Below are 23,884 nucleotides of genomic sequence, written 5' to 3' on the forward strand. Positions count from 1 at the left end.
CTCCTCTACAGTGCTGAGTGCTGTTTTATTTATTTAAAATTATTTCACTCCATTATCACTTATTTATTTTATAGCTTATCAAACTGATAAAGAGAGACATAATGACCAAAAAGAGATGCAAATGTAGCACAAAAAGACACAAACTGACCACAGGCATGCAAAACAGCCAGCCTATAAATCACTGCTTGTAGAGTAATACTTGATGAACAAAAATAATCCAGTGTAATACACAATACAATAATATACTAATAATATAATGAAAATTGAGGCGTTTCTGCTGCAAAACTTTTCTTTTATTTTAATTACATATATATTTAATTACATTTAGCTGATATCACTTTTAGTGAAGCTCTTAAATTTGTTAATGCATATTTTAACACTGTGGGATTTCTCTTGTTACATACAGTAAACGATCTGTATTCTTCCTGCACCACTGATTGCTTGCAGTATGGACATGGGCGGATAACGTAGGAACAAAGGTTTTGTGCGCATGCGCACTGCGGGAAGACGAGGAAGTTGACGCTGATTTTCCATCAATGTAAACATTGTAGATGTGGCAGCACAGAGCAGCAGGATAACAACATTTATTGTTTTTACTGTACCGTAAGTTCAGGTAAGTGAGAGACGAGGAGAAGAAACGAGCTTTAAATCAATGTATTCGGACATGTCACTTCACGGTAGCTTGCTTTTATAGCGCAACTTCTTAGAAGCTAATGCTCCAGCTAATTATGTACGCATGTTTATTAGACATTAGTTCACATTAGACATTCATTCAACAGTGAACAGCCTCAGTTTTACTTGTTTGCAGGTGAAGAGCCTCAGTTGCATAATGTTTTTAATGCACAGAAACGACTAATTAGCAGTTTCCCAGTAATTAGCTATAGCCCATTTAGTGATAACATATATAAGAGGAGGGCTGCGACTTTAAAAACAAACTTACTCTGTTGGAGAGGATATAAAGCTATTTTTCTTCTACCCCAAGGTTCTCTCACCAAGGTTAAGCTTTCATAGTGTGCAACTTTATGGCGACACAGTAACACAAGGTACAGTTAAAAGAAGGTTATACAATATGTACCTTAAGTACATGGAATTGCGTTAGAACAGTATTATGGTAATGCGTTATGGATGACATCCACAAAATAACAGTCGTGAACTAAAACAGTTAGCTACCATATAAGTTTAAACAACTGCCATACATAAACAAACATACTTATAATGTATGCATAAAAATGTTTTAAGGGAATCAGAGTAGCCAGGATTTAAGAAATACTTAAATCCTATTAAGATATTAAAGTTATGTATTAAAATATGTGTTATTAATCTTTTTTTTAATGTAATTTATATTCATATATTTACTGATGTTGTCTTTCCCAAAAAAGCAGTTTCAAATCCCTTCCTACACAGCTGGGGTATAATTCTGGTGTAGAAATAGTTGATCACACTATTATACCATTATAAAAAATAAATATAATATCCTACAAATGTTAACACCAGTCTTTTAAACACAGCATGCAACTTGTGTGTAATTGTAGATTGTAAACTCCCCTCAGGTTGTCAAACACCTCAAACCCTCAGAAACTATAATGAGGGCATTAATAATGTCCTGAGGGGTAGCTGCAATCCTGAAGAGAGCTCTAATAAATTATGAAGTATAACAAAGTATGCAAATTGTTCATTTTACAAATTAAATTAAAAAAAAAAAAAAACAATAGAAATAAGTTAGTGGAGAAATTTATGGAATTTCTTTTGTTTAATATATTAGACACAAGAAAGGAAAGGAAAAGATTCAAAATCAGAATCATCAAAACAATCTCATAGAGAAGTATTTGCACAAAAAATTCTGTCTTTCCCTTTGAAACCAGCCCAGACAAATACTAATAAATACTCCCACATGTTTATGTTAGCTGTCATGCAAAACTGCATATTATTTTCTCAGACAATGTGGGCACGTCCAAAAAATGGTCTTGTAAACACTTCTTTCCAGTTTTGCTAAATCTACAGTATTCCCTTGCTGCAGTACGTGCTGTAACTGCACAGCAACTATAACCTGCAGGTTTCCTCATCGCAGGCGCTCGGTGGCGAGTTGATGTGACAGCTGCCAGTGAAATAACAGAATGTTTCTGAAATCTCCTCCAAACTTTGTTCGAACAGGAACAACAGTTTTTATTCATAGATTTAGTCTCCCAGTGGTGGTGGGGTTGGGCTCAAGTGCACAGAAAATCTGAATCTGCCAACATAAACAAAACTTAGGCCTTAAGGAGGATCAGAACACATGTGTAGTCACACTTCTGTTAGTCCCTCTGGGGCAGAGCTGTGTTGTTTTCTTGTTTGTTTTTATGTTTGTGTGTGGATGTTGAATGCAATGAAGGAGTGATCATCTGTCATATTTATAAGTAGATTGTCTCAAGTAATGCTGACTGGCATGTGTGGAATAAATACAAGGAATAGTAGTTAGCATGAGAAGCAGTAACCTGTCATAGCTGAAGAAGGAGTATTTGAGTAATACGAATTTGTCTCGACAAAAGCACCACTTGAAATTAGTATTTCCCTGTGAATGCTTCATACACTCTGTTCTCTTTGGGAAAACAAGTTTTGTAGAAAAACAGAAGGATCCAAGGTTCTCCAAACCACTCAGACAGTGTGCTGCAAGCATCCCATTCCACTACTTCACTTGGCCTAGTTTCAACAGTGAAAATGAATGTTGTGTCAGACTCTGGATGAAAATGTCAGTTTTATGTTTACACACTCAAGCAGAAGTGACAGAGTGGAAATGAAAAGGAGGGATGAGAATCTTTTGCTCACCTACCTCTCAGTGTGTCTAAAATTTTAACTGGGGTTGGCTCTCTGGGGAGTTGTGTGACAATATACACCTGATGAGATTTTTATTAAGAACATCTACTAATACTGGGTAGGACCTCAGTTCTTCATGGCATGGATTTCATGAGATGGTAGAAACATTACTTTGAGATTCTGCTTCATGTTGACATGACTGTATCACATTCGTTCATGCTGACATTCATGCTGACATTCATGCTGACATTCTCCAGTTCTACCACATCCTAAAGGTGTTCTATTGAATTCAGATCTGGTGACTGGGGAGGCCACTGAAGTAGACTGAGCTCATTGTTCATGAAACCAGTTTGAGACAACTGTTGATTTGTGACACAGGGCACTTATTAAGTGGCTATTATATGATGGCAAATTGTGGCTATAAAGGGATGCATATGGTCAGCAGCAATACTCAGTGGTGGCCTTTTAAAAGATTGGTATTAAGGGGCCCAAAGTGTGCCAAGAAAACTTTCATTAAACTATTACACCACCACCAGCCTGGACTATTTGCACAAGGCAGATTGGGTCGATGCATTTATGCTGTTGATGCCAAATTCTGATCCCACCATCTGCGTACCTCAGCAGAAATCTAGATTCATCAGACCAGACCATGTTTTTCTATTCTTCACCTGTCCAGTTTTGGTGAGCCTGTGCCAACTGCAGCCTCAGATTTCTGTTCTTGGCTGACAGGAATGATTACCTGATGTGGTCCATCCATCACAAGGTTCGATGTGTTGTGTGTTCAGAAAAACTTCCTGCTCACCACAGTTGTAAACAGTGGTTACCTGAGTTACCGCATGGAAAACTGCTGAGCCTTTCTGTCACGTCCAACCACTCTGGTCAGTCTCCTCTGACTCTCTCATCAGTAAGGGTTTTCTGAAGAACCGCTGCTCACTGCATGTAAACTCTAGAAACTGTTCTGTGTATAGAGGAGATCAGCAGTTTCAGAAACACTCAAGCCAGGACTTACTGTTTATACCCTGGTAGACATAAGTTCAGTATCTCTATTGGGCCATGTATTATAAATCAATGAGCAGCATTATCAAAGAGTACAGTTGAGGCATAAAAGCCAGAAGTCATGAATGACTGTGGTGTTAATTATGTCTATGGATCTCTCTTTTCAAGCAGCTCCTGTGCCATAATGAAGGCAGCTAGAAGCAATATGTTGGGTGCTGGACCATCTAACAACAAGGTCAAGTATTCACGGCTGGCTGCTGATGAGGATGGCTACATAGACTTACAGGTAAGAGACTTGTTCTTCTTTGGTAACAAACCTGACATGGCCTCTGATGCTGTGTCATGCTGCTCTATGGATTGTTCAGCAGTCTGTGTAATTAGTAAACAATTTACTACCACAAGCGATTCATTTGAGTTAAATCCCAATTAATGACTTTCTCCCCATAGTGTGCCCCAACCTTTAGTGATTAAACCACAGGACATATGAGGAACCGCCTGCGAAATAACAGAATGTTTCTGAAATCTCCCCCCTACTTTGTTTCGAACAGGAACAACAATTTCAGATAGAAGTTTTTGTTTGGCTAATTTTGTTTTGATACACACTGAAGTCATTCTAATACGTATTATGAAAGTGATGTATCTTCTTTGTGAGCACAATCTTGAAGCAGCTAGGCTTTACTGTCTGTAATTGATAATCATAGTGATGTTAAAGACCTCAAAAATGTTTAGTAATTTGTCTTTCCAGTTCAAGAGAAGTCCACCAAAGGTCCCCTACAAGGCGATTGCACTGGCAATATTCCTGTTTCTGATTGGCTCCTTACTGATAATCTTTGGGGCCCTTCTTCTGGCAGGAACCATACAGGTCGAGGTGAGTTTGGTCATAAAATCTGTTCAAATGGAAAACTGCTGAGTCGATATAAATGGACTGTGGTTGAAATGTTTCCCCAGCTTAAGAACTGAAATATAATCTCTTGTTCTGTTGCCAAAAAGCTTATTCAACTTGACTCACGACTCACTTTCTCCCATGTTTGGCTTCCTTAAAAATGACAGTAAGTACACTGTCAGGCTTGTTCCCAGAATACAAGTCTCCTGAAAATCCATTTGTGACAAAAAACCTGTTTGGAAGATATACAGTATTTATGTGAAGCAGTAGAGAAGCTTTGTGCTTATGTTTTTGTCATGTGGTCAAAGCACATCTCAAAACACCTCTGAAGTCTTCAGCTCATCTTGGATGCATCTTGTTGTTAAAAGAAGAGTTTGACATTTTGAGAAATGATGGTTAACTGCTTTCTTGCTGAGAGTGAGATTAGAAGATGGATAACTCTCAGGTCTATATGTTTAAAATGAAACTATAACCACCTGTAACTTAGCATAAAGGGGAAAACAGCTAGCCTGGTCATGTTTAAAGGTAACACAATCTGCCCACCACCACCTCTGAAGCTCACTAATTAAGGTGTTGTTTCTTTTTTGTTTACCTCATGGAAACAGCAGTGTCAAAATGATGTACTGTCTCGACTAGGGCTAGATGTGCTTTCAATTGTTTTAATACATTTCTGATAAAGTACCTGAGTTTCTTTGTTCGGTACTTGAATTTGAGGAATGTTTTCAGGAAAATCGATTTATGATCAAATGTTAAATGTCATCTAAACATAAGAATGTTACCTCATTAAAATGGTCTAAAATAGCCTGTACCAAAACAATACTGAGGTTTGATATCCAGCTTTACTTTTGACTCACAAAACCAGCTCAAGCAGTAATTAAAACACTGATGCTGCAGTTAATCTTGTCTTTAAATAGCTGTAATTAAACAGTTATCCTGACATTTTATTGCCTTGCTGCCAGATTTCCTTTGCTTTTCTTGGCCATAATGGTTTGTGTGTGTTTTAATATAACTAATGATTTTGATATTTTATACCTTGGAGTGCCAACTTTGGTGGATCGCCTGCTGTGTGTTCAGCTTCCGAAATTCATGACTCCATGTGGGAGATAACAGAGCCAGCGCATATTATATTTGTAATTATCAGTAGGAGGTTAATATGAATGTTTTTTTTCTCCCGTCTGCAGATTTTATTTGCAGAAAATTTGATCTGACATAAAGACAGCATCAGAGTATTTGAGTTGTCTACTTGCCAGTTGTCCCACGCGAGTTAAAATGGCATATCTAATACCACAAATTGTACAAGGTTCAAGCACTGGATAATGGTGAAATGAAATGTAGGCAGGTTCAATTGCAAAAAGTTGTAGGAGTATTGGGTTGGGGAAAATGTGATTTAATCGTTTTTTGGTTTCAGGTGTAGAGTGTGTGTGTGTGTCTGTGTGTGTAATGAATAGCAGTGTTTCTGGTGACCCTTCACTTCGCGATTTATTAATAGTACTAGTAGCAATTCAGGTATTAAACTGTTCTATTTTAGAATCAAAAATAAAGGCTCCGTTTTCCTAAAAATAGAAAAACCACAACAAACAAACAAACAACAACAACAACAACAAAAAATCTTTAGATTTGCTTAATAACCTATTCCAGAGCTTTCATCTGCATTACCAGGCCTTCACTGGTTGATGGAGCTACATCACTTCTGAGGGAGATGGCTTAATTGTCATTACATGGCCTAAGTATGGAGCCTCAGTCAACTGATGACAACTGAGCCATCTCCAGTACAGCTAAGCAAAATCCATTGCCTGATAAAGACCATGAGATGTAGTTTGCAGATGCATGTTTTTGTAATGTCAAATAGATCCTTTAAGTGCCACCTCGTGTTTATATTTCCGTTGAATATGTACTTGGCACAGACCAATGTTTAAAAGCCTTGCCTAAAAATTGCAGTAAGATGATGGCTCATGCAGTGGTGCATTAAAAAAAAGTGAGAGGATCACAGTATCTCAGTGCACAAGACTGCCATCTGCTGGTGAAATTAAGCACATAACTTTGCCATTTGATGAGACTGCCTGTGCCTTCTGGTGGCTAACAGCCATATGTGTGAAATGACAAATGAAGTCATCAAGTCTGTGTGCCTCCTGCACATCCTTTTTATTCAGAGGATGTACATGTCATGCCACGCAGCGATGTGGAGATAAGCATGTTAAAGCCTGCTAATTACATTAAAGAACTCTATAATTCTACCTCTGGCATCTCACCAAGCACAGTGTTCCAGTGTATAATCTATTTTTTACTCCTGGTGAGGAGACATAAAAGTGGGTCTGAAACACACCTGGAGGAATGTTTACTTGTAATCCCCTCTGTTCTTCTTCGTTTTCAGCATCCAGACCGCACCATTCCTGTCATCATCATAGGGCTGCTCGTTTTCCTTCCTGGATTCTACCATTTGAGAATTGCCTACTATGCTGCCAAAGGTTACCGGGGATACTCATACGACGACATCCCAGATTTTGGTGACTGAATCAAATGACAGCTGCTGATTGGTGGAGAATCCCCTCTTGTGTTTGCCACACTGTGCATCCCGAGAATGTTGCCTGCTGTTTACTTTGCTGAATGAATGTAGGAAAAAAAGACTACCTGTTTCTTCACAGGTGCACTGTTTTTACCAGTTTTGCTGTTTGTTTGTTTTTTTAATAATTCTGTCTTATTTATCCTCTGCTCTGTGCTGTATCAGCCTACACACATTTAGCTTGACAGACCTGAGAGGCTTTAGAGATTCAAGTTTATTGACAGTGAACTAAGCATGCAGTGAGTAGAGGATGCACAGCACGGCTACATTTTACTGTTGCACAGTATTTGCCACTCAAGAAAGTAATGAAACCAAACCTTGGTGAGTGAATGGTGAAACATTTTTGGAGCCTACACAGATGCCTTCAGCTTACTACTGCTAGAAAGTCCTTGATCTGGATGACTGAGAATCTTTGTGCTTATTGCACAGCCGTACAGTATATCTTAAACTCATATTTATTGGTGACTGTAGTCTATAACCATGGAAAGCTTGTATTTCTGCTGAAGGATTATATTTGCAGTACTATCCAAAGATTGGTTACCTTGTCATAGTACAGTATATTTTTGAATGAAATGTATTACTTACTGTAAGTAGAAGTATTGTGCATATTCATTTGATTTTAAAATGTCAAAGGGAGATTTATTTTTACATACATTTGCTTGATTGAAACAAAATGAAATAAAATGAAAAATCGCAACTTGAATCTGATATTTGATTTACTGCGATTGTTGATTACAGTCCTTTGAGACAACAGATGGCAGACTATGGAAATAAACTGGGACCATTTTCTTAAAAACAAAACTTTATAACTTTAATGCTTAAGCATTACGTAAACAAGAGCATGCAAATGTGTATTGGGAAACACAAAACTGAAATAAATAAATACTGACATGTTAAAGATGAATACATGAAAATGCATTCTTAAGCTTTGATCCAGGCCTTCCTTTCTTCTTTGTAATATTTGCCTTGAAAGCAGCTGGCTGTTCAGAGATGAGGAAATCAATCATGTATCAGAAAGTGGAAGTTTACTTTTGCTAAAAACTTTTCGGGGATGAACAGAATCCCTCAGTAAAGCAAATGACAAAAAATATAAATACTAAAATACAAAAACAACAATACAACAGGATAAAGTGACAAAAAGAACGCTTTGCTTATCATTCCTGAATCTTTTAAAAGACTTTTTGAAAGGGTGACATCTGTGTGTATGCTTTGAAACAACTTTAAGAGTGAGGAAATGCGTCATTAATAAATGTTCTGACTCACAGGTCGAACAAGTAGAACTTTTTCTCCTGGTTTGGTCACAAACATCGGGTAAAGGACACCCTCTTGTGGTTACAACGGTGCTGGGTGCCGTCAGGGGGGATTAAGGGCTAAAAAATCGCCTTTTCATCCACTGCCTGCACAAACAAACTCCTTTATTAAATCTACATTGGCTTAAACATTAAAGGGTTTATAGGAGTGTGGTAGGTAACTTTACAGCTTGATGTGGGTTGAGTCCTTTGAACACAACAAGGAAACAGGAGCAGCTAGAGGAGGGAGGAATTGGAGCAGGGGGTGGGAGTGGGGGGAAGTTGGACTCAGGAGCTCAACGAAGGCGCAACAAAGTGCGTCGATGCTTCACTGTCACCTGTACGTGAAAGGAACACCTGTTGCCGGCGGGTTTTCAGAGAGAAAAAGCTCGCGTTTCAGGTGGTTTACCACGCCACAAAGGAGCAGGGCCTACTTTTGGTGTTTCCACACGGAGCAAACTGAAGCATAAGATGGACTAAAAAGAAGGACCACACGAAGGATGTGTTTTTAGAAGGAAACGACCAGCTGTCAGAAACCGTGCCACAGGTAGGAGAAGTTTAAAAAAAGGAAAGGAGTTAATGATTCTGAAAGTGTTTCTGACTTCCGACAGCTTTGAAAGGATGAGAAATTAGTGCTCTGAGCTCACACTATGGAGTGAGAAATTTCCTCTCAATCCTCTGAACTATGTCATGCATTTAAACGTCAGTAATGAAGCTTCTATGGGGGCTTTTCATTGTGATGTGAAATGTGAAACTGGCAGGAGCTTGTGGAGCTTGGAACATTTCAAGAAAGTAGAAAGTCTCTTCTAAGGACCAACTGAACCCTCCAAATGCCAGGCAGGCACGTGTTTATCATTTACACCATGTCATGTTGTTTTTCCCTCTGGCATTTATTGTTTTAATTGGATTATAGTGCTGTGACAACCTTTATAACAAACCATTTAGCTGTTTGAACCCTTAAACTGTGAACTAGAACTGTGGATAAAATGGTGCATGCCTGGAAAACTGGTAACTTTGCTTTAAAGAGCTGCCAAAAATAATGCTGGGTTCAAATTTCCCATCAGTTAAAATCATATACAGGGCTTTAAATCCAGGAAAACAAACTACACTTTGATATAATATTTTCAATATTATCATAAAAGTCCTGGTTGAAGGAGTTTTTCATTCATGTGAATGTACTTTTAAAAACGTGTGGTTCAAAGAGGAGCCAAGTCTGAGCTGATACATTCTTTCATTCCTTATCCTATTCAGTACATTTAACAAGCTGATAGATAGCTGATAGATATGTGGACACATGTATAACTTTCCCTTATAATAGAGAAATATGTATAGTCAGAGCCAGAGTATGGAGTCTTTTTGTGCTGTTGGAGACCAGAGTCTATCTGTATTTCACTGATTATGGGTGAAGTATTCTCATAACTTCCTACTGACAAGGTTCATTTACTGATTTCAAATTCTATTTCTGGTTTGATTGAGCCTGCTGAGGTGCCAGATGGGCGTAGTTTTCCCATATTATAATATTTTCCATAAAGTTTACATCATCAGAGGGTGCTGAGTGCAAATGAATTTAGTGTGCTTTTTTGTGAAGGACAAGGACAAGGACAAGGCCCAACACCACCTGAATTTTAAAGATGCACTTCACATCTGATACTTGAAGCAGACTGAAGTCGATGCAAATTATTACCTGCGAAACCCTATTAAGCCCATACCAGTGTTTTTGCATGCTTTATCCCAGCGCATTGCTCGTGGCTCTTTTATAAAAAGCCTGTTGAAGTGTTTAAGATTAAGAATATAGTTTGTGAGAGGAGATTCATTTGGAAATTCTGCACTGGATCACTACTCCGCAGTCATGTAACTGACAAAAATGAAAGGAGACATAATGATCTCTGTGATGAATTATCAATGTCCAGAAAGTCTCTGTAACACTGTGATGATGTGAATGGAGACCAACAACTGCCAGAATGTAGGAAAAACACAATAAGAATTGGCAGTCACCTGAAAACTTGGCCTTAAATCTTAAATGTCTCTCTGTAACACGATGTCAGTTTAAATTTCAAGTATTATTTATGAAGAGTTTATCACTCAAAACTCCTTAACCCAGCTGTCATCAGATTTAAATGTTACTAAATTCTGATTGGTGCATGGAAATGTGTGACATCACCTTTTTCTAATATAGCCCCACCCACTTCAAACTGCAAGAAGAGAAAAGAAAGACAGAAAAACACGACCTTTAAGTTAAGGAATTAAAGGTTGTCCAGCTTTACGAAATGACTGCTTTCTGCTTACCTTTAAGTGCTGTGCAGTAGACTTTATTGGAGATGCACCATCCAAATATTGAGTTACAGCTGGTTTTGCACAGCCAACATTGTTTCCTGTCTTGGAAACAGGATTCCAGTTATATGACATTGATTGATCTTCCCAAGATCAGACATTAAAACTATGTTCTGAAAGCTCTTTGCCAAAGATATCACTTTGCCATGAGCTGTAGGAAAGATACAAAAAACTGAAAGCAATGTGCTAAACCTTTGGTTAAAAATAATTAAGTTATATTTTATATTGAAATAAATAATTTGTTAATAAAAAATTTGAAGTGCCATGAAATGTGTATAGGGATTTTTAAGAATTGTTTAGGATTTGAAAGGACTTGGCCTTCATTTCATGTGAGACCCTGTCTGCTTCTGCTTCTCTTCTTTTTTTTTTTTTGCGTGATCACTGTACATATATATTTTGGACTGATTTGACAAAAAAATTGTGGCCTTCATCTGGATATGCCTGCCTGTGCTCACATTCACAGAAAATACACCTAATGTTTGCTCTTGAACATAGTTACAGTACCCACATAGTTCAAACCTCTTTTTTTCTGCACAGCTTTTCAATCTGTCCTATTTTCTCTTAAGTGCACATCAAACAGACACATGCAGAGGGTTCCTATTGTGATGGAAAGCTTTTGTTGGAATAAAAAAAGTGGCTTTCTGAAGCTATGTGTAAGCCATGAAAAATAAAACGTACACTCAGAGGGGGTGGAGAAAATAAGGTAAGCACTTTGTGAAGAAGCTCTGAAATACTGCTGCAGAGGTGGGTTAGAGCAGGTTTAATGCCAATGAGTGGCATTTTTGAGTCGTGAGAGGCGACTGGCAATCAGCAGTTAGCTAACAGAACTGGTGTAAAAGAAAATATGCAAAAATGCTGTTACTGTGTCATGAAGAACAAATATTTGAATGAAACCAAAGAGAAATTGGGGCTGAAATTATAAGGATATGGTTTACCGAGGATTAGAACTGGGAGTCCTTTAGAAGAAATTTCAAGTCAGTCTCAAGTCTATCAAGTCTCTAAATACTGACTGTTAAAATGGCTTAAAAATAATTTCCTTTTGAAGCTGTGTTCATAGTATATTTTCCTTACCTGGTTGAGACTAAGCTCTTTCAAATGGAAAGGCCTAATATTTAAATATTCAAGTTGATAGTCTCAAGTCTCAGTAGACAGGTTTCCGAGCGACAGCATCAGTGAGATACGTGAACACTGGGGCAGTAAACAACCCACAGTGACTGAGTGCTCATGAGATCAACAAGAAAAGTTGTTTTTGTGCCTAACACTACAGAAATCGCAAAAATAACGAGTGGAAATGAATGAAAGAAATCTGCCTGTTAGCTCAGAGAGCAGAATTAGCTGATAGTGTCAGTAATCTTCTCAGAGCCATGGATGTTATGAAGGCTGTGGATGGTTTTACATTAAAACTGCAGGAATAAACTCCAGTTTTAAGGTAAGGCAGCTCACACTTAATGCTGTGTGTTTAAAGCTGTTTAATGAATATTGCTAAGGCTCTTTGACATGTTTGGGGTTTAGTAGGGGAATGGGTGACAGCTGATAGAGGAGCAGGCTGATGGAAAATTACGTTGTCATGGTTTTTCCAGAGAAAAAATGAAATGGTTGTTAAGAGTCTAATAATATTGATTGAATCCTGTATTGACAGTTTGTCAGGAGTGAAGCTCTGTCTGGTTACACTACAGTCACCTCCAACATGAGTTCTTGCATTAATGTAACACATCTGGCATTTATCCAGTGGCTGGTATATTCTGAGGGAAGAGCAAGATCTTCACACTTATTAATGTTATCACAATAACCAGAGCGAGCACGCCAGTGGTCTTAACTTGAACAGCAGGCGAATGTTTTTATGCTAACATACTGTCAGTTGATGTCTTTGGACACACAGGTCATTACCCTCTAACCATGAAACTAACTTTGTACACCATCACTGCTACAGCTCCCATTTCTCAGTGGAATACATGTCATGTTAGAGTTGGTAGATGTAAAAGGTTAAGGGGTATGCAGTGCAAAGATGTGTGTCTGTATATAAGCTATTACATCTCAGAAACCTGTTGTATACCCCGGCACTGCATGTACGTCCCTCACTGTCTGCAAATGGGAAACCTGTCTGCTCTACAGCTCTATAGGAAGGTGATGTTTGTAGTAACGCCTCTGGGGCAGTGTTTGCCATTATGATTTTGTTAGTTCAAAGTTAAAAACTTAGGTGTTATTTTTGTCTGTCCTTTTTAGGTCGCGGCATGTTAGGACTTTATCTTTCCCCCCCCTTTACTTTCACTGTACTCAGAGGTTAATGTCCAATTTAGCTTGCTGGCAGATACAAACAGCCTTGAAACAGTCCTGACCCACCGACCAAATATCATGTATCACATTGCCTAAAGGATACAGTACCCGTAACTGTCTGGATCAATACCTGAAATATTGTAAAAGACATGTTTTGAGCATAGACACAAACAAACATGGACCATGGCAATATTCATGAAAAAATGGAATTTGAACAGAAAACAAATGTGTAGGAGCCCCTTTATCTGTAGAGGATAAGAGGGGGTAGAGCTGCTGATAAATCTGTTACTGTGCCTCGGTCGCAATTAATCAGCTGGTCCCCATTTCTCTCCTTATGTAGATTAAAACAGCAACAACACAGAATTTCAACAGCATGCCTGTCACTGACATTTCTATTTCTGTCGGCTGATAAATCTGCGTGAGACAGGGTGCTTTCTTTTGTGAGCGACTGGCCCATTTATTATAGCTTTAAACATTTTCCAGACTGCAGTGTTGTCACTGCGTTTATGTTTATGCATGTCCTCAATGTCAGAGGAAGGAAGAATGCGTCTCAAGGAAATGTCTAGAGAGCATCTGTGTTACCATGGCTGAGTGTGTCACCTGTGCATTCCGCTTTGTTTGGCAGCTCTCTGAGTTTTCGGTCCCGATTTAATGACAGAAAATGTCCTGCAGCTTAACGAGATTTTGCAGCCTCTCATCTTTCTCCTTGCTGTGTTTGCCACACTTCCCCTGCTCTCCTCCTGTCCCCACAGCTGATTTTTTTTAACCACTTTTGTTCCACTTTATTGCCTTGCTGTTTCGCCAGACACACAAATAAACCTTACCTTGACAGAGCAACAAGACTTAAACAACATTTTAATTAATATATAGCTGTCTCTGTTTAGACAGCACTTGCAGAGTAGTGGTGTCTGATTATAAATCTTTCATCAGTGACATGAACGTCAGTACAGGGTATTCAGTCTTTACCATCGCCTTTCTTATGAGTTAACAAGAGGCAGCCAATGAAGAGCAAGGAGAAGATGCTGAGCATCTGTTCATTATGTGCCAAACAGTGAAAAATCGCCACTGTGCGTCTGTTTGTGTGTGTTTGCACATGCGTGCTGTTCTTTCATCCTCGCCCACTGTATGAAGATGAGAAGCAACAGCATCATCATTTTGAAGCTTTACCTTGGCTTGCCTAGCTCGATGTCAACAAACACTCAACGCCTGATTCAAATGTAATAAGTTCAAGGTAAACTCTGTCTTGTGCTGCTTTGCATAAAGCCACACGGGTGAAAGGCAGGGGATAGAAGTCTGTTGATGTTCCAATAGACTGCAATCAGCAGACGTGCCACAGATTGAGGATACTTTCTGACTTTCACTTTGATTTTGTGGAAAATCTGTGTATGCTCTGCTGTTTGCTGAAGCATAGGAGTGTGTTGGAACAAGTGCAGCAGCTGTTGACAGCCTGCGTAATTGTTTTTCACCAGTTCAGACTTTGCCCCAGCCATGAAATGAGAAAGCCCATAAAAGCCTGATGGTTAGGGAGAGCAGATATGGCCTGTGCTGCTTGGACATGGTTGTGTTCACTGTTCATATTCAGGAAGTGTAGAGATCACTGATAATGACAAGGACATCATTAATATGACCATCCACAACCAAAGTCAACCGTTTATAAATGGACATTTTATCTTGTATGTAGAAGTTTTGAAACATAGATAACCATAGATAGATATAAGGACAGATACACAATATGTCAAAGAAACTTCAGTAAATTAATTGTAAGAAACTTCAAGATGACCAAACCAACACAATAAAGTATACAGTATTGTAAGCATGAAGTATAAAGCACCATTGCGTTTTCATATCAGTATTACTTTTTTGGCTGTACATGTAGATTTGATGTCATTCACATCTTTTATGTAATGTTATTATTAATGTGTGCGTTGTTGTTGCCTGTAATGCATCATATCATAACATTGTGTTATAATAGTGTTTAAATACTGCTGAGGGGTAGTCAAAGACAGATTTCATGGAGGAAAATAAATTTGTATTGTACCCTCATGTTCATGTTGACAGTGCACTATTGCTGTAGAAATTGTTAGCATTTTGAAACAGCCAGAAATGATACAAACTGTGAGCTGTGGCTCCTAGTTTCAAATTTGAAAACTTACTTGGTAACTTATTTCTTCCCTAAGAGTTTATGATTTTTTTTATGAGCTGTCACTGGAGCTGGTTTACCTCCACCAACCACTGTTTCACTTCTTTCCTGCTCTGAACAGCTCCCTTCATTTCTGTTGTGCCTTGCAGTGAGGAACAAAAGTGTCCATCAACTGGAACACATGATTAAGACTTACACAATTGGCAGTGTGAGGTTTACCTCTGTTTATTCAGTATGTTGAGATTCTTTCCTCTTAGTACACAGCAATGGTGGCAAGTAAGTAAGGATATTTATTGTTTATTGGTGCTTACATTTACATTTCATGCTGAATCATGATTGCATCACATTTAGCTACATAGCTACATTAGAGTTGCTAAAGCATAGCTAAACTTGGTAGTCAGCATACTTTACATACAAAATATATTGATTAGCTTATAAGAATATAGAAAATAATTTGTAAAACCTTTAAAACTTGACCATGTAACTTTTTAGAGAAAGCAATTACTGAGTCTGAAGTGTTAATATGGAATAATATAAACTGCTGCTACATCCATATTTGGTCTGTTCTATGTCTAGCAGCTTACAGTGTTAGCTTATTTTTAGCATACTTTAGATGCATAATGGACATCAGAGACTTTATGGCTCTGCTCCATTTGTGCTACTGTTACAATAGCATGGCATTTTAGCTAAATGTTTAACACTAATTTAACATTTAGCACCAACTAATAATTGTAATTTTTAGCCACATTGGCTGCTGTAACATAGTCTTGCTTTGAATGAAAACTATGAATAGTTGTTGTACCACCGCCAGTGTTATCTGGCACACTTCTTCATGTTTGTCTTTGTGGGTGTGTAGCCATGTTGAACACGTGCCTGTATTGGTCTGTGCTGCCAAAACTTAGCCTTTGCTCTTTACATGGGTGTAGTGTACAATTATTAAGTTATATTGTGTAGAGATGTGGGCTAAAGCATGTAAGGCTAGGCTGGTGTGTTTATTATACAGCTGGTATCAGCCCATTCCTGTCAAATCTGACCTTAACCAGCTGCAGCTGTGTCACGCTATAAATGGCCTGGATAATATCAGGACAAATGTGTACAAGAAGAAAAGACCTTGCACCAGCATGTGTGCTACTTACTGGTTTAGAGTGATTTCATACATAGAAGGTGAGAGATGGTAAAAATGATACATGCCTTTTAGTGTCTATCTAAAATCTGACCTATCATGTTGATTTCCTCACTCCAGTTTACAGATTTGATAAAACGGAAGCAGGGATTCTCTTGACCGGATCAAATCGGTCACTGTGACATTAAGTTGCACTCCTTGATGTCTCTCTTTAGGCTAGCCTACGCTCCCATCAGCTCAGCTTATCTCTGTCTTTGAGTGCTGAGTCTCCTGGCTGCTCCGTGTCTTCATTGATGTGCTCTAAATAAAACACTTAGATGTCACTCCACACGTGACTCTCAAAAGATTTATGTGACATTTATAACATTTACTTTCAGAAGGCGATATAGGGCCTAGAGAGTTTTCTGGCAGCAGAGGCAGCTCTACCCATTTGTGTAATGATATGGGATGAATTCCAGTTATTGGAAAGCTGTATAAAATCTGTACGCTCCTCTCCCCCCTGTCTGTAAAATTATGACAGAAGCGGCAGCTCTGCTATAGCCTTTTTAGTTTGGAAATCTGTCACAGATGGCTGTCTTCTTGCGTGCAGCCAAGGAAGTAATGTGATTGTGACAATTGTGTCTCTTTTGCCTACAGATTGAACATGCTGCAGGTTGTATGAGTGACAGATATGGGGCCAGCGAGATCATATTTGCAGACTGTCACTGTGGTGGCAGCTCTTTGCCTGTTTTGTAAGTATTTCCATTGTTTTATTAGAAAGATATTTTGCATCTCACTGTCCTTTCAGCTAATCCCTTTCAAACTATGTGCACACCATTGTCCATATTAGTCATTAATTTTGTGTAAAAGTAAACTAAATGAAAGTAATCTATAATTTTGCTTCCGATTAACCCAGCAGTGACCCCTAAAGGTGTGAGGCCGGAGGTGCGTGGAAAGGTTGGAGATGTGGTGGAGCTGGAGTGTAGTTTTCCTCCATCAGACCCAGCCGCTGTGTCCTCTGCATCTCTACATGTGGTAGAATGGGTTCGACAGGGACTTGACATCCCTGTCTTGATCAAATTTGGATCGTATGTGCCTCGGGTCCATCCACAATACGAGGGTGAGGATCTATCTATCTGAAAACTAATGTTTGACACATCCTTACTGTTCACTGTGATATTATTGTCTGCCACTGTCTCAGGCAGCATGCTGTTGAACTGTTCCACCTGTAGACTATAGTTGTGGATACTTTTAACCTGGGCTTTTTTTTTTTACATGATAACATTGAGTATGTTCAGACCCACGCACTTTTTGTACTTTTATGAATTTCATACTTGCTTGTTTACTGAGCTTTCTGTTGTGATGAGAGAAGGAGAGGAATGACTGAGACATGAGCATAGCCACTATTACCCATAAATTGTGTTGTCATACAGTAGATATATGTGTAATGGCATTTATGTCATCCAGTAAGTAACAAGAAATTGCAGTACAGAAATGCCAGACATATTTGAGGTAATTTACAAACAGTAAAAGAGTGTATATTAGGAATTCAACATAGACTACAATGTAAAATATGGAAGTGTACTGGAGTCCTAAAAATATTATATAATTAATTATATTAATTAATTATATAAATATATACTTTTTTTTTTGCTGCAATCACCTGGCCTTTAACATCTAGCTTGAAAATAATCAGAATGAGGGCTGTTATACTCCAGTCAAAGTTTCCTCCATTGAAAGAATGTAACCAGTATCTGGTCTCAGAGTATATTCAACACCACACCTTTATGGCCTTTTAAACTAGCCTCAGTGGGAGCTACTTTTTTTAAAGGAGCTGAAACTCTCACGTTGCATCATCATCTATTGTGTACTCTCTGCCCACAGCTCTGAGAACAAAGAGAGTCTGTGGGGAAAAAGATCCTCAATGGACCAAGAATACCTTTGTGTAGCTTCTGTTATCCTTTAAAGTCCCAAACAATGGGACTAATGTGAACAAAAAGAAAGCATGTCTGGGTGGCTCAGATCTTCCTTTTGTCAAAGTCCTTCTTTTTCCATGGAGCTGCCTGAAGAGAAATTCAGCCTATTGACCTTTCTGAAGGCTAGTTGAGTTTCTGCAGGAGTACCATGCATGTTTTTACTACAGTGCTATGTTAGAAAGAAGCTAAAGCCTCAGAGTTAAATAATGCTGACTGTTTAACATTCAGGTGGGAGCAGACCACGTAACCAAGCAGTAGTTAATAGTAAGTAGTTATTGTCATTATTTAGCATGTGAATACTGGTAGATAGTAGATATCAGCGATCAACATGTCACATAATAAATACTGCTAAAACAATTAGAGATTTCACCTCTTAAACCCTTCTTACCCACTGTTGCGTCAGTTATTACAAACTCATGCTGTGCAGCCAGCCATTGTTCAAACCCACACAAACTAATTTTAAATTCTAGTTGAGTTCCCAAAGTTTCCAAAGATACCAAATATGTCAGGTTGATTTTTTTGGAGAAATGTGTATAAACTGATGAACAAGACATCTAGAATATTTCCGTTTGAAGGGGTTTGAACCATTTTACCAACTTCAAAGCTATAGGAAATAAAAGGTAAAAAGTGAATATTAGCATACAGAACAGTGCCTGTATGTAGAAATTTAGGTAAAAACATTATATAGATAGAATATAATAGATATAAATGTAGTAATATGAATCAATACATAATTCTTGTGTACAACTAAAACCTTGAAAAAATGATGTTTCCACAGAGGTGGAAAACAATTAATGAACCAGCCTCATCACAGTGACCATTTAGTGGCAATTCTGGAGAGTTTGCTCATATCACAGGATCCTTGACAGCAGCAGGACCATACGTATTGACTCAAAAGTGGCGCTATAAATTTCATGCTTAACCTTGGAGACAGGGACTGAGGAAATTGATGGATCATGGAAAATATTTAGTTGCAGCCTGAATAATAATATAGATACAAGATGTTGTTCTATAAATGTAAATTATGTTATTATATCACTTTATTATTGTCTACAAATCCTGTGAAAATACCAAAACCAGCAGTGCATTAGTCTGTCTCTCAATACTTTCCTATTGAACTTTCCTAATCTAACTGTGGCACTCAGCCACAAGCACCAACTCAAGACATAAATCTTTAAAAATGGCTTGCAAATATATAGTTTAATTTCCTAAAACAGCTGGGCACTGTGGTTTTTCACCAGACCTTTCTCAAAGTAGAGTAAATTGTGCTTCTTTGTGGACTTTTTTTTTAAGCTGTGGATTAATACACATTTGGGGTCCCACTGAGTATTTACAGCACCAGGAAATAGACTTTAGTGTCCATGTTGATTGTAATGAAGAAACACTATTACCCAGTATGCCAGTGTGGCTCACTGATGTACTGTTAATACCTTTTGGGCAACAGTGGAGCTACAATAAGATATATTAGGCTTTAACTACAAAAAAATACCTGTTAATAAGACTGATTAAATGTTAGTGTTCGTCTTTTCATGCAATTCAATTCAATTCAGTTCAATTTTATTTATATAGCGCCGAATCACAACAAAAGTCATCTCAAGGCTCTTTTCATACAGAGCAGGTCTAGACTGTAATCTTTAGATTATTATAATTAAAGAGACAGACCCAACAGATCCTACCATGAGCAAGCACTAGACAACAGTGCAATGTGTTGATAACTCGAAAAAACATATTAGTATCCATCACTATGCTAGTAGAATTAAAAAAAAAAATGTTTAGATATTACAGATTCATTGGTTGAACTGACATACAGTAAAGAACTGTAAACAGTGCATTTAGGTGTGTGTTTGTCAAAGGATCAGAACCTGCTTTCAGCTGAGGCCAGCCCTTTCTCATTTGAGTCTGATGCCACTCCCTCGTCCAACCCGAGCAGGAAATATGATACAGACATTTACATAGCAATAAAGTCAGGGTGAACCTTGGCTGATGAATTATCGTAAGTGGGAGAGGTGCAGACTTTAATTCCAGCCTGGGCTCATAAAAGACTGTAGCCTTTTGTCGCTGACTCTGAAGACGATCCTTCAACGTACACTGATGTCACAGCTCATTACACTGGATGTTCATTTCAGAAGAAGTGGGGCAATATACTGATAGTAAAAACCCTAAAATTTGGCTACCCTTTGGCCCATAAATTACACTTTTTGTACACTTCATTCAACCATAAAGCACCCTGCATAGAAAAGCACCTTCTTTAAAAGGACAGGTATGCTAATCACATGCCTCTCTGGTGACAAACAGAAAGCTGCTGTTCTTTGTGGATACAAAAGGTTTGAAAAAGATGCTTTGTGCAGCCCGATGCTGACTGGGGAGGCTTTCTCACAGGTACTGGCTGGTGTGGGAGTAACAGGTGCAGCATGGGAAACTAACGTTTTAGAGAGGGAACCACTGGTGTGGATTTCACCTCCTCAGGCCATGAAAGTTCTCGGGTGTCTCAACAGTTCGGCTTCAGGACTGAGATAGTCCATAAGCGTGAATCATGGATTTTTTTTTTACACAGTGATTCACTCTGCTGAGGCTCATTTTTTTTTCCATCATTCCTTCTTTGCTACCTTAAATGGATAAAAATTGAACTTTTCTGATTACAGGCAGTGTCTCCCAACAATAATCTTTGTGTTTGACTGTGTGTGTAGCTTCACAAAGTGTGAGATACATTAGATTTTCAGATTGCTCCCCTGAGAGTGGCAAGAGCTAAAAGGGTTTAAATGTATTTGTTGTAATAGAGCGGTAAAGATCAAAGGATTAGTGTCTGCTCTGTGCACAGGATAAAAAATTGCCCCCACACCCATACAGCTGCTGACTCCATAAAAAGTAAATACAGCTGTATAAATCCAGTGTTTCCATATAAATCCCTCCACAATCAAGAAGAGCAGACTGTGTGCATGTGTAACACATCACACACAGCTAACATGGCTAATATGCTTCCTTTCCCACATGGACAAGCATGACAGTTTGCACTGGGATTACTCATGTTCGTTACAGCAGTGAGTAGGCCTCAGCCTTTGGTAGCAACAGTGCTCTCAATTCAAATTTCAAATGATGACACAGTAGAGCTTAATAGAACAACAAGCAGCGAGGAGTGAAACCTTATCTGCTTCTTTTCTCTAACTGAAACCTGAATGCGTCTGTGCAGCTTGCCAAGAGCTGACGACATCCCTCAGAGGCGATGTGGGCTTCCTGCCCATGAATATCACATTCTCAGGGACATAAACGCCCGTGTCGCGCAAAATGGTATTGAATTTAAATAATTTTTCATATAGAGCCCTGTCAAACCAAACAAGACACTTTCCAGATAATTCCCCAGAAGACATTCTTTTTTTTTAATAATTTAAAAACTTAATCTCCAAAATGCTACAGATCCATTTTAGAAGAAAGAAAATCAATATCTCTGGTGCATCATTCACTCAATATAAACTCTGAATAGCCTTCAACGTGTTTCTTTTGTCAGTGAAAGGCCTGCTCCTTGGTGTGCTTTATAAATAACCTCAAACCTGGAACCATTTCATTAGAGCAGTTATTTGAAACGTAAAACTCTTAATTAAATGTTTTTTTTTTTTTGTAGTTTAAGGTCATGATTAACAGTGCTATACAAAAAATGGATTGTAAAAAAACATAAATATGGGAATAAAATCAACAAAAGCAGTAAAGCAATACCATAAAAATCTAAGCTGTGCTTAATATAAAGGACAATGAAGCATAAAGCTGATTAAATTTTAGTTTTAAGAAGTGTTTAACAAAGATGTGATTTTGCATTGGCTCACACTTCAAAAAGCTACTTGATCCATCTCAAATAATGTCACACAAAGGTTTTTAATTAGTAGTTCAGTTGTTTGAAGATTCTTTCTAATTTTTCTTCTGAAAGCAAGTGAAGAAGATAATGACCACCACATTTAATAATCCATTCTAATAATCCATTCTACTCTAAAACCAGCAACACATTCTTTTTGAGTCTTTTCATTTCAGACCAAACTTTTTCATTTGTTAAGAGATGTAATTTTGTCTTGGCACTGAATGGTTTTGCATTTCTCTGTTACCTGAGAATGTATTTTTGGACAGAGCCTTTGGGGGGCTGCAGTTGGAAAACAGTTTGGCAAATAAATGCATTGTGTGATTGTGTATGTGTGTGTATGTGTGTCAGTTGGTGTGCATGAATTGAACCGAACCGAGGATATTGTTCAGCTTGAACCAGTCAAAAAGCTGCTGCTGTTTGGCTAATTTAATGGAGTCAGTGAGTACGGGGTGGGGTGGGGGTTGAGCAGGGCGCATGAAGAGAAGGAGCGAGTGTTGTTGGTGGGGGTGGGGTTTCTACCTGCTGTCGGTATCATTTCCAGTCTCTGTTGTAGCACTCATATTTAGTTACCTGCATTGTGATCTATGGAATAATGTTAGCCTCTATTTCAGAACAGCTTTTAGTTCTCTTCTTTCATTTTCATTATTGTAGTGCAATTTTCTGGCAGGACATTTGTACAGATGCCTAATGACTGATTGTTTGAGAAAACAAAGCACAGAGATGTTTATTTTTTTGTTTTTATTTTGAACCCTCTCATTAGTAACAACCAGAGCAATTTTATAGAACACAAATATACTATGGCCAAAAGTCTGTGGACACTTAACTTTACACCCATTTATGATTGTTGAACATCTCTGTCCAAAACCATGGGCATTAATCTGTCACTATAACAGCCTTCACTATTCTGGGAAGTTGAGGTTTTGGGACTTGGCTGCAGGGATTTGCTCCCATTCAGCCATGAGAACATTAGTGAGGTCCAATATTGATGCTGGATGGTAACGCCTGGCTCACAGCTCATCCCATAGGTGTTGAATGGGGTCGAGCTCAGGGCTCTGTGCAGGCAAGTCAAGTTCTTTCACACACAACTAGGAAGAGCATTTCTTTATGGACCTGGGTTTGTGCACAAGCGCATTGTTGATACAGAAAAGGGGTTTCTTCACACTGTTACCACAAAGTGGGAAGTACACTATTATTAAAATATCACAGTATGCTGCAGCATTAATTGGATTCAGGGGGCTTAACAGCCTCAGACCAGCAGTGCACAAAAATATTTTTATTTCTATAGTTTTAATAGAGAAACCTGTACAAGAACACAAATTATATTTAGAAAAAAAATAATAAACTGGTGGATTAAGTTAGCTAAATAAACAGAATAAAGTGCTACTGTAGGATATTCTGCAGCACACATTACAATCATTAACAACCTAGAAAATTACAACAAAACAATTCCCAAGTCTATTATTATCATAATAAACTATGTGAACTGTTATTCACAGAGCATCTGGTAAATGGTAACTGATAACCACCATATACATAACAGTTTTAGTTGTTTTTATTGATGGACGAGCTTGAGATTGGGTTGAAAGAAGAAAGAGATCCCTTGTTATTTTATTTACATAAGCAATGCAAAGCTAAATTTTCCTAAAGTTCACCACACTCTTGATTTGTTTGCACACCGAGAACTAACTAAAGGTTTTTT

At 38.2% G+C, this 23,884-nt stretch overlaps 2 protein-coding genes across 3 annotated transcripts in view; both read left to right on the forward strand.

Annotated features, from left to right (window-relative positions):
* Positions 1–463: 463 nt before the first annotated feature.
* Positions 464–7,932, forward strand: tmem230a (transmembrane protein 230a). 2 transcript variants are annotated; one of them, XM_018677758.2, is made up of 4 exons: positions 464–613; positions 3,955–4,072; positions 4,532–4,654; positions 7,041–7,932. In XM_018677758.2, exons 2-4 carry the CDS (start codon positions 3,971–3,973, stop codon positions 7,179–7,181), a joined length of 366 nt encoding a protein of 121 aa, XP_018533274.1. In that variant the 5' UTR covers positions 464–613; positions 3,955–3,970; the 3' UTR covers positions 7,182–7,932. The 2 variants fall into 2 exon arrangements, with proteins under 2 accessions (XP_018533274.1, XP_018533273.1); XM_018677757.2 differs by having other exon boundaries at positions 468–613; positions 3,958–4,072.
* Positions 7,933–8,805: 873 nt separating this feature from the next.
* Positions 8,806–23,884, forward strand: part of igsf9a (immunoglobulin superfamily, member 9a) — a 50,482-nt gene continuing 35,403 nt past the window's right edge. Inside the window, 3 exon segments of the mRNA XM_051072790.1 lie at positions 8,806–9,065; positions 17,023–17,117; positions 17,285–17,485. Coding sequence (XP_050928747.1) covers positions 17,057–17,117; positions 17,285–17,485 — 262 coding nt within the window. The 5' untranslated portion in view covers positions 8,806–9,065; positions 17,023–17,056.

Source organism: Lates calcarifer, linkage group LG9, assembly GCF_001640805.2.
Source record: "Lates calcarifer isolate ASB-BC8 linkage group LG9, TLL_Latcal_v3, whole genome shotgun sequence".
Classification (NCBI taxonomy): Eukaryota; Metazoa; Chordata; class Actinopteri; family Centropomidae; genus Lates; species Lates calcarifer.

Excerpts from the sequence above, each read along its gene's own strand:
- tmem230a (XM_018677758.2), top strand. The coding sequence starts at position 3,971 with ATGAAGGCAGCTAGAAGCAATATGTTGGGTGCTGGACCATCTAACAAC. Across the intron at positions 4,073-4,531 it reads ATGGCTACATAGACTTACAG|TTCAAGAGAAGTCCACCAAA; the intron begins GTAAGAGACTTG and ends TTGTCTTTCCAG. Across the intron at positions 4,655-7,040 it reads CAGGAACCATACAGGTCGAG|CATCCAGACCGCACCATTCC; the intron begins GTGAGTTTGGTC and ends CTTCGTTTTCAG.